General features: G+C 40.4%; 1 protein-coding gene across 1 annotated transcript in view; it reads right to left on the reverse strand.

Annotated features, from left to right (window-relative positions):
* Positions 1–12,063, reverse strand: part of LOC103365115 (cadherin-18-like) — a 156,130-nt gene that overhangs the window by 38,019 nt on the left and 106,048 nt on the right. The window contains exon 7 of the mRNA XM_008292459.1: positions 4,519–4,655. Coding sequence (XP_008290681.1) covers positions 4,519–4,655 — 137 coding nt within the window. The remainder of the gene's footprint in view (positions 1–4,518; positions 4,656–12,063) is intronic.

Consider the following 12,063-nt stretch of genomic DNA (forward strand, 5'->3'; position numbering starts at 1 on the left):
GTGTAATCTCTGTGCGACGTCTCAATTGTTAACTTATCGTAACACATCATAATCTGGATTAACCTGCCTTCAGGACAGATTAGCCACAAAGGCCATAAACGCAGAACTAATCCGACAGCAAACTTGCGGTGCCGCTCGTTTCTTTCTTTGCGAGACCTTCCTCAGAATAACTGAACATCCAGCAGCTGTCAGGACGAAGGCGTAATGGGACGCTCAAATGGACAATAGATATCAGGAAGGCAGATGACAAATAAATATGCTAAAACCCTCATGATTATTTAAATAAAAACAATAGCTGTCATTTCTTACCACTGAATTGACCTCGGCATCAACATCTTATCTGTCGCTTCTCTTATGCTCCTGCATATCTAATCATGGCTGGAAGCAGATGGAGGCCGTAACATCCATTTGTTTGTTTATTCGTCTGTCACATTCAGACGGGGATGACACACACAGCTGAGTAATACGTTTGACCGCGACTCTGCCACAGGCCTTTAATATCAAATGATTTGATACTTGGAAACTCTTTACTTTAGGATAATTGAATTCTGCGAGCACAGATTTAATTCTATTATAACCTCTGGAGGCTGTAGGCATGCCTGTTGAATTTCTAAATAGAGGTGGACCTGAATTGCAGCCCAGAGAGCCTGCAGCCCAAAGTCAAATAAAAGAACTGATGCAGACATTAGATAATTGATTAACCTGATTAATTGATAAATTTGTTTTTTGAGCCTCGGGGGTAAAATTTGCTGTTTGGTTGCTGCTGTGGTCCTTGATGAAGACTGGCAACATAATGAAGCCTCGTGACTGTGAGTTTGCAGGATGCAGAGCAGTATATGGAGACATTGCATGTACTAGTCGGTGCCATTTTAATGATAAAAGTTAACTTCAGCTACATAGCTAGCTGAAAAATCTATGGCTCAATGTGTTTAGCCCAAACTACCAGGGGCGCCAGGCCACGGGTCGATTTCAGTGGACAAACATATCGACACAACTCACCGCGTTGCACACATTTGCTCAAAATGCTTCACTCTTTGGAAATGAAGCGACTGTAAAATGCAGAATACATTTTCTGAGCATCACCAGTCGCTCTTTTCATTTACTGAATATCACCCATTGGGACCAATAACATTTGGAAAGACTTGGAGAGCCAGATGATTATCTTATTAACAGACTGATGTGCAATTATTGCACAAGTACTTGACTCCGTCCTTTTAACGGCACTTTCATCACATTCACCTTGTTTGTTTCTAATGTGTATGTTTGTGTGTGATCGAGCGAAGTGAATGGAAAATGTTTATTTTACGAGCGACATTACATTTCGTTGCATGTGTGCATGCAATGACAATAAAGGCATTTGATTATCTAATTTCCTGTTTGTGTCATTCTCTATGGGACCGAGTGAGAAGAACACCAATCAGCGTGATAAACTGTGTCGAGCACCCAGATACCTCAGGGAAGAAGCCTGGAAAACTTTTTCATTATATGTGGTTAGAATTCAGTTCGAGAAAGTAGCTCAGTGTTATAATAAACCTTTTGTCTCATGATTAAAGTCACTCTGGACCATGATCGTTCCCTAAGCCTAAACCAAATGCTGTCAGTGGATACATAAAAATACTTAAATATACTTAAAAAAAAAACTAATCTCCAGAGTCGAAGTGAAACCAGAACCTCAGATACCAAAATCTTCAAAATCCCACCATTTTTGGACACAACATAATTATTTTCATTAGAAAAAACAAACCTCTATGAGTAATTATTATATAGTAACACTAGCTATTACAGAAGAGAAACCATTTTCCAAGACAATTGTTAGTACGTCTTACTGTTTAATATGCAGTGAGCTGCGAGGCGGGAAGTTCCATGTTGACAATCAAAGAGCACTGTGGGGTGTAGCTAGTAAAGGGTTACCATGACAACGATGCTGTTATGCTTAATGACCTCCAACCACATGTATAATATCAAACAGGAAGTCATTCTTACTTCTTAGTGACAGCAATATCAACACATGACCAGTAAGAAGTGTATTGAATTTATGTTATTAAANTTCTCTGTGGAACATTCAGGCGATCTGTGTCATGAGGTTTCTCAGGAGGTTGTTGTTGGTATTTTCTGTAGTAAAAGGGAATTTTGAAAACAGTAGCATGCAGACGTAGGAAAAGGAGAAGAAAGCCATGTGAAATGTGCTTTTCTACACTGAGTGAGTCAGACTAATATTGGCCTGATGTTCATTAGGTGGATGCAACAACAAACTTCGAATAAATGCTAATGTTTCTACTGGATACGTAAATGTGCAATGATTTGCTAATGAGTTATGCCATAGCTAAAGTACAAGGCCATAATGTCTATTCAGTGGCCTAAATAATACAAAAATAAACATTTAAAATAAATTATTGTAAGTTTAAAGATACTACAGTTGAAACCAGAACTTTTTTCTCTCTGTCTGACATATTATCAGACTAAATTTTTCCTGTTTTAGGTCAGTTAGGATTACCAAAATTATTTCTATTTGCTAAATGCCAGAATAATGACAGAGAGAATTTTTTAGAGAATATTTTATTACTTCAAAGTCAGAAGTTTACGCACAATAAGATTACTGTGCCTTCAAACTATTTGGGAAAGCCCAGATGATGATGTCATGGCTTTGGAAGCTTTTGATTGGTTTATTGCCAACATTTGAGTTAATTGGAGGCACATCTGAGGATGTATTTTAATGCACACCTCAAACACACTGCTTCCTTTTGTGACAACATGGAACATCTACAGAAATCAGCCAAGATATCAGGAAGAGAATAATGGACCTCCACAAGTCTGGTTCATTCTTGGGTACAATTTCCAGATGCCTGAAGGTTCATCTGTTCAAACAATTATGCACAAGTATAACCACCATGGGAATGTCCAGCCATCATACTGCTCAGGAAGGAGACAGGTTCTGTGTCCCAGAGATGAAATGTTTCGGTGAGACAAGTGCGTATCAACCCCAGAACAAAAGCAAAAGACCTTGTGAAGATGCTGCTGAAGCTGGTAAGAGAGAGTCTTTATCTACAGTGAAACGAGTCCTGGACTGACATGGGCTGAAAGGATACTCAGAGAGGAAGAAGACAAAAGCAACATAAAAAAGCCAGATTACAGTTTGAAAATGCACACAGGGACAAAGACCTTCATTCTTGGAGACATGTCCTGTGGTCTGATGAAACTAAAATTGAACTGTTTGGCCTTAATGACCATCGTTACATTTGGAGGAAAAAGGAGGAAGCTTGAAGTCTGAGAACACCATCCCAACTGTGAAGCACGGGGGTGGCAGCATCATGTTGTGGAGGTGTTCTGCTGCAGGAGGGACTGGTGCACTTCACAAAATAGGTGGCATCATGAGGGAGGAAGACAAAGTGGAAATATTAAAGCAGCATCTCAAGACATCAGCCAGGAAGTTAAAGCTTTAAATGGGTCTTCAAATGGACAATGACCCAAAGCATACCACCAGATTAGTAACAAAGTGGCTTAAGAACAACAAAGTCAATGTTTTGAGTGGCCATCACAAAGCCCTGATCTCAGTCCTGTAGAAAATTTGTGGGCAGAGATGAAAAGGCGTGTGGGGCAACAAACCTGACTCAGTTCCACCAGTTCTGTCAGGAGGAATGGGCCAGAATTCATCAAACTATTGTGAGAAGCCTGTGGAAGGAAACCCAAAGCATCTGACCCAAGTCATACAGTTTAAAGGCAACGCTACCAAATAGTAAAGAAATGTATGTAAACTTCTGACTTTGAAGAAAGTAATAAAAAATAANCCTTTGTAATCGTGTAACATGTTTGCACACCAGAACCCGATTTCAGCAGACAAAGAGCAGCACCGTTGGGACTGTAATTGTGGCCATATGTTGAATTGAAATCCAATAGTCACTCTGGTTTGAGCTCTTTGGTCTTTTCCATCTGACAAAAATATCTCGCAGCTCTTTAGGTGTAAAAAAAAAGTCCCTTTCTCCATTGTTAATATTGTGAACCTCCCCCTCCCCCCCGATTTGTCTGATTTGATTCGTACAGACCATGTCATGTTCATGATTACCAATGAAACAGTGATAAAACATTATTAAAGTTGGATGAGTTTCTTCACAATGTGTCCCTTTCATGCAGCACATATACTAAAGGAAAAAGAGGACAGAAGTCGGCAGGTGCATTTCATTCTCTGACAGAGTTAATCATATTTAAAACTGTCAGTGGAACCCCAGTTTTGCCATATTAATATGTTTGGAAGGCTGTTTAAACAGAACTTTGTAGATTAAATGCTGAAATTGACATTCAGTTATTCAGTCATTGTTTGCTTTACTTTGCATTAATTCGGCAGACGCTAAAGCAAGCGCATCCAAGCCCTATGGGTACAAGAGACAGATGCTCTGAAAAAACTAAAGCTGGAAGACTGCAGTCAGCGGGATGCTATGTATGCTCGGACCGACTTAAAGAAAATACCACGGAGGCTGGATGGAGAGCTTTCCGATGTTCAGCCTGCAGTCGCGGTGAACTTACCAACCTCTGCAGCCATCACAGTGATGTTGTGCCACGCCGTCTCCTCCCGGTCCAGACCCTGAGTCGTCCTGATGATGCCGCTGTTGACCCCGATGGTGAAATACAAAGGTTTCTCCTCTTCGTTTTCTATGAAGTACCTGTGATGCAGAATGACATGAGCTGTAAAGAGGAGACTCGGCCATTTACACATTTTTATAGCTAAGAGGCTAATATAGTTCTAGAGGCAGTGACACATGATGATACTTGTGCACTTGCTGAGAGCGCACATATCTACAGCTAGAAGTCATAACTACTATATTATATTAATGGTGGTATGAATCTCATCTTTTAATTGCGGGGAGCTATACACAGGTGAGCTGGAATCGGCTGGATTTGTTGACAATTAAATCCTCCAGAAAATCAATATGAAATTTGGTTACCATTTTAATTGGAGGGGAACGAATGTTTCATGGGAATTTATTTATTAGTTTGATTTTACTAGAAGAAATATTAGGTGGTTTAAAGATNTCCCAAACTCTGAAGATGAGCAGGTTAGCCGTGCAGCATCAGCTACACTCCAGTCAATCAAATCAACACGGATATTACATTTGGCTGCAAAACCGGATGGCCAAATGTGATTTGTGCGTCAATTTATTGCCTTGATGAGATTATTGTAAGCAGGAGACAATTAATCAGCTGTAAGCCACTGGAAGTAAGAATCCAGGTAACTCTATAGGCTGCCAGCAAGCTACGTTACAAAACATAGCAGATACAAATCTTTTGCCACATGCAACAGCTCATGATGCATGTTCTCCAGTGTAAATAAACTACAGTTTCGTTTTACACACTGGCCCCGATTCTGTCTTTTTAAAGGGTCACCGTCACAATGGTGCTTTGTGGATCATCCCTGCCGTCCTCCAGACTGTCAGATTACTGGCATTTTATCCTCTAGAAGATAAGATGCGTCGTCCTCATCCTGCCTACATCTGAGCCAGCACCTCATTAGAGCAGCATGGTGTCATACGAGAAGAATATTGACCGAACAGAGGCGCTGAATGGCTTTTAATTTCCTCACAATTAACCTGTTCTCCCATTAAGCCAACCTTAAAATGAAGACTAATCTCCAAACTGGTTCACACGAGAAGAGACATGCTGGAGTAACGTCTTTAATTCCTCAATTGCATGGTAGATGTCCCTCATGCGCAGGAGGTCTGGGGCTTAGATTAATCCCCATAGACTCAACATCACAGTGACTGAGCCGCCTGACATTTATGAATGCCCCGGCTCAGTCCATTACTCACATTATTGTGCAGTACAGGGTAGCAGAAAGGGTAATTGGCAAGAGAAGTATTGGCTGGAGAGAAATGAAAGGGGAGGATCATGAAGAAAGAAACGATTCCTCAGATGCATTCAGCGCAGACACAAACGCTGTAATGTTACACAGCGGTCCCGTCACATTAGCGAGTGTGTCTCAGAAGGAGCTGCACAGAAATTCGCAGAATTAAGCAGCCGTCTGAAAGCGTTCTTTAATCTTTCGTGCAATTCGTCTTTAAGGTCAAGCAAAGCTTCAAAGACACATGCAAATGTGACACACAACGTGATTCATCTGCGCCGACTGGGGTTGGTTGAAGTAAACTCGCAAGACTTTTGCGATTCTACTGTATGAGATTATTTCATTTCAAACATCTTGTAAATGAGTAATTCTTCACACTGAAATATTAAATTCTAAAAACAACTGTCAGCAGCCTAAACTTGCAGTTAGGGCACTTTTTCTCAAAATAATACACACATTACTGGCCCGAAACTCCTCATTTATTTTTATCAGTTTGCACCTACACGTGTCTAGAGACTGGATCTGCAGTGATAAAGCGATTAAGTGATTAAATAATCAGGCAGTTGAAAGGAAATGATTCAGCAACTATGTGAAAATCACTCCCTGGTTCCAGCTTTTCATTTGAGAGGATTCGATGTTTCCCTTTGTCAAGCAGCTAAACACGCTAAATATCTTCAGGTTTTGGACTCTTAGTGCAGAATAAAACATCTGAAGACATGTTTTTGTTTCACCATTTTTCATACACACAAAAAAAGTAATCAATTAATTGACAAAATAAGTGTGAGATTAGTAGAATAGTTCATCAAGTCAGAGTACCCTCAAAAAATTGAAACTTATGTTCCAAAAAGAAAAACAAAAACAGAATATTAAATAAAAATGAAGCGAGGAAGCTCCGTCTCGCAAGTCTGACACATAACAAAGCCAATATGGAACTTATATAAAACGTACAGAGTTGAGATTGTCCTACTTTGATTCAACATCCCTTCCACAAGTCTTTATACCTGATAATTATCCAGAGGAGAATGAAAGAGAGCTCAAAAGTCTTTAACAGTTATGCCACTGTTTTGCCTCTTTAGACTTATTTTTTNAGCTGTCTCAATTGACAAACCAAGTAACACACAACCACTAATGACTAACAAATAGCAGTCATTTTGTGATCATAAGTGTGACTGTAATTGTAGAGAGAATTTTGACTTTTGTTTATCGTCAGCTCTGGAGAAGTCGTATCCATACATACAGCTCCTCTGTAGTAAACTTCAGACTGCAGACCTGACGTCTTGGTTCACAACTCCATCCTTATCTCACTCATCTCTTCCCTCCCTGTCATCTCTCCTCGTCCAAATCCTCTCTCCACCTCTGTGCTTTGCTCTGCTGGGCTCCTCTCAGCTCATCCCATTAAAGAGGGCTTATAGAGTGTACCTGGGGAGCAGCACTGCACTGCAAGAGAGGCACTTTCTGATCAGACCTCAGGTAATCGGCAGGGGTGAAGGTCAGATACCACATCTGAAAAACATCTCTCTCGCCTCCCTGCTTAATTCACCAGAGAGAAGAACTTTTTTTATCCATTCTCAACTGCAGGCAGAATAAAAATGACCTTTGCTCCTGAGTTCTCAGCTACAAACCGCTGCAAAGCAGATATGTAGCTCTGTGTTGACTTTAATAATGAGAGAGCAGGTGGATGCTGAGACACAGACACATACACTGAGGTTTTCAGGATTATACTTGGGTCTGTAGTTTCACTGTGATAAAACATCGTGGGATGATAAAAAAACAAAAAACATTACATTAATTTTAAATGTGCCATTACGTGAACTAAACGATGTTAAGTTTTCTCGTTATGATTCCATGATTAATGACAAACTGCCGTCATGTCTGGCGACTGAAGTTGAAGCTGTCACATTTCCAGATTTCCTCTAATGAACCTGAATCTAATGAACATTTGGTTACTTTGTAATTTACTTTGGCAGACGATCAGAGGAGGCTGCTGCTCATTTCTGATTTCTACCAGGATCCCAATTAAAATGTTGACCTTAAACTTATATTACTCAGTATTTTTCAGAGATCCAAAGTCATTTCTGTGCCATCTCTACTGCTTTCCTGCAATATGTATTCTATATGGGATTCGAGAGTCTAACAATACATCGAAAATGTGTCATACTATCGTTCAAACCAGGCAATAAGAAGAAAGCTTGAAGAATTGAAAACACATGGAGGGCTTACATGTAAAGACATATTTTAAAAAACAAACTGATTTAAATTAGGGGCATTGATTGCATTAACTCCTTCGTACAGGAGATTAGATTTCCTTGAGTCGCATCCTTAAGCAGTATTTAGATTTAATCGACTCATCAGGGGCTTTCGCAAGTACAGTCGTGACTTGATAATCCGACCCTTAACAATCCGACAACTTTGGTATCTGACAGGTTTTTAGGAAAAATGAACAGAACCCATGAAAAATAGCCTTAACATGCTGACAGCCTTGGATTCCGACTCTGAAATGACATTTTATGTCACAAATAAGGATAACGGCGTATTATCTGACTTCACAATCCGACAGATTGGCTACATTCACACTGCAGGACTTAATGCTCAATTTGGATTTTTTTGTGAAATCCGATTTTTTCGCGAGTTCGTTCACATTTCCTATTAAATGCGACTTGTATTTGATCTGCTGTGTGAACTTCATACGACCCAAAAGTGTCCCGCATGCACAGAAGAGGACACGATGCAGGAGCCAGTAACCACGCTCACAGGCAGTGAGCGTGCTCAGTGTGGTGCTGCTGCCACTGCCGCTGCCACCGATGGTGAAAACAGAAATGTGACCGCTATCCTCAACTAGCATCAGCAGCCAAGTACTGCCTGTGCGTTCTGGCCACTTCCACCCTGTCGGAGCGCTCCCCCGGGGTGGAAGTATCCCCCTGACTGTGCCGAATATTCTGATATTCATCATTAATTGGGCCTGAATATCCAGATACCAGAAAGTGCTATTTGGACCGGCCCTATTAGTTATTATAACTATGAACAATAATTAACAACAACTGAGCCTTCAAGCATCAAGCCCTCCTTGTATCTCGACCTCCGTCTTGACAATCCGACATAAAATAAAATATTACATTTAATGTCGGATTATCGAGTCACGACTGTGCATCAGATTGCAGCCATTCTACCTGTTGCACCGTGACAGTGAGAACATTGGCATCAGAACTGAATAAAAAGGGTCAGAAGGCAAAAAGGGTCTTCCCCAGTGTCAAATCACAACTGGACTGAAGGTTTCTTAGGAGGCAGGGCGAGGCACTATAGCATGATCAGAGAGAGACAGAAAAGCAACTTCAACACAGCCAGAGAATTTGCTCAACAAACAAAAAGACGATTCCTGAAAGAGGGCTGACCAGTCGAGTCTCAGAGGACGAGTAGTGTCTCTAAACCACTTCTCAGGAGGGGAAGAAGGTCAAGCAGGTCTTGGGGTGGGTTAAGACAGAGCAGCATTTCAGCAGTGGATGATGGGAAAAGTTGATGAATCCGAGTTAGAGATTAGTGGCAGTGACAGAAGGCTGTGTGTGAGGGAGACCAACAGGGGAGAGGATGACACAACAGAAAACTCCTGCTGCTGGGAATATTCAAGTACGGGGAAGTTTTGCTTGCACTCCATCCTCAGAGACACGCTTCAATCTCTCGTTTGCTTCTTTGTGCATTAAGATTCATTCTGCAGCAGGATAATGAGCCCAAACACACCTCAAAGCTTTGGAACAACTGCTTGAAGACCCGAGAAGCAGCGCTGCCTTCCTCCACAGTGACTGACCTCAAACCCTTCTGAACATCTCTGGGGCCCCTGAAGACTTGAGAACATCAGGGATTCATCATATCACAAGGAGCTCTCTGGACTATTGTCACATTGCTGGGAGAACCTAGTTACCAAGTTTGTACAAACTTCAGGAGTCTGTGCAACAAATACTAATATGCCCTGAAATTCATCGACATTTTTCAGATTATATCATTTTGAATTAAATATTTAGCATTAAATTAGAAAGAAATGCACTTCTTCACCATAGTGACCTCAGTATTTTGAACTCCGCTGTGTATTCTATAATCCTCTCTTTGGATATTAATTCTATTTTTTGGTAGAGGTTGACTCCACCAAACCCACTCATACAAACACCAGAGAGTCACAGGAGATAAAACAGCTCATAATCCGCCATACTTAACATATATGAAGTTACTGCTCATGCTAGCCCAAAATGTATTGCCGCTGGTTCACATTGAAAGCCTTTTCTTGTGAAGCAGAAGCGTCAGGTGTTTGCTACCACAATTGGCATCGACAGCATTTACATAGATGCCTCCTTATCTACCTGACAAACATGAACGAGCATCTTTCCCTGCAGCTTAGTTTGTTGGAAGAGCCAAAAAAGAAAAGCAAAGAAAAGTGCACCGCTAATGCCAATTTGCAGGTGAGAAAGAAAGACAGTATATTGACGTCGGTGCTGGTGGATCTGCCTAGTAATAGTACAAACTTGCACATCTGCATTTTTTCATGTAATCTGCAACGTTCAGACTTATGTTCCATGATTTTTGTCCATTAGAAAGGGACATATTATGTTTTTTTTTCTTATTTTCTTTCACATATAATGCTACAGTGCAAGACTTTAACCATATTAAATGTGTGCAAAAGTTTAGTTATTGAGGTGAAGGGAATTCCTGTGAGAAAACAGCTCGAGCTTCAGAGTTTTATTTTTTATTTTTTAAAAATCTACTCTGTCTGATATCTGATGATTTCTTTATGAAGCCACCTGGTTAAGGTGAAGCACACCCACGAAGTTTCCACATTCTCGCAAAATAGTCTAATCGAGTTGCATAAGTGTTTAAAGTACTGCAGCATACAAATAACTAATGGTTCTGACACATACAGTCATGTGGTGACAGTAGAACAACATTTATTAGCTACGTTGCCCTTGGTATAGAATAATACAGACTAACTTTGTTGATCCCTGAGGGGAAATTCTGTAGTTGCAAGCAGAAAGAGTACAGTGACCACCACCACAATTCAAATAAATAAATAAGAAAAAATATATACTAAAGTACAAAATGCACCATAAAATGTCAAATGCTAAATCTAAAAATACACAGTGAATGAGAACTTCCCAACAGCAGAGCTTTTTTCTTTTCTTTTCTTTTTTTACTTCAGTTGGCATTTCAGCACATTTCCCACATGCACACCTATTGCCAGAAGTCATACGTGGAAATATTTTCATATATATTGTGATTGAAAGACTAAATCCACTGTTATGTCAAACAGAAAGCAGGTAATGAGTAGAATATTTACCAAACAGAGACACAGCGCTGTAAGGTTTGTTGCTGTGGATGTTCCTGCTCTCCACTCTCATATTCAGGATCACATCTGGGCTAATATTGTCAGTTTCAGGCTCAACTGAGAGGCTGTGTAACAGGCAGCAAGAGATACGGAAGGATTTTTTTTTTTTTTCTGAACAATGAATCATTTAAAGCTTCTCCAGTGCAGTCGCACAATAAAACTGAGCACAATACGTCCCCTTAAGGGGCAGCACCTCTTTCCATGCAGCAAAAGTACTCTGCTAGAACTGTATGAAGTCTGAGAAGAAGTGCTGCCTTAAGTGAAAGCGAGAGAACAACTGTCCCTTCACTTGTTGTTCCATAAGTCACAAAGCTTTATAGCTCACACAAGCACAAATAAGAAGCAAACAAAGCGCTGCACTTGAACTCCGTCAACAAGTTATAAAGTCTGTTACCACTGACAAAGCAACACAAAGACGGAACAGACATAATAACATTAGATGACAATATGTAATCTCCAGACATGGGGGTGTATGTTGATAAGTGGTATTGAGTTCCAGAAAGCAGCAACACTGCGGTCTCGAAACACTCCATTACAGGCAAAAGTTGTCATTGAAAATATAAGGAAAATGTACTTCTTATATCTATCAAGACACCCTCCATTAGCCTGCTAGAGAGCCAACTAGCTATCCAAACATCTTTCAGACAAGAGTACACGACAGGAGCAACCTGTGATTCTGTGATCCCAGGATTGAAAACACAGGTCTGAAAGCAGAAAGAAAAAACAGAAGATGCACAGCGAGAACTAAACTGAGTAAACCTGTGATTTCAAAACAGCTTAATTGTATGAACATTATAATTAACTGATCTAAGATAACTCTGGGTGTCCAATATTGGCTTTTTTGTCAATATCTGATATGCTGATATTG

The sequence above is a fragment of the Stegastes partitus genome, unplaced genomic scaffold, assembly GCF_000690725.1.
Source record: "Stegastes partitus isolate 25-593 unplaced genomic scaffold, Stegastes_partitus-1.0.2 Scaffold812, whole genome shotgun sequence".
Classification (NCBI taxonomy): Eukaryota; Metazoa; Chordata; class Actinopteri; family Pomacentridae; genus Stegastes; species Stegastes partitus.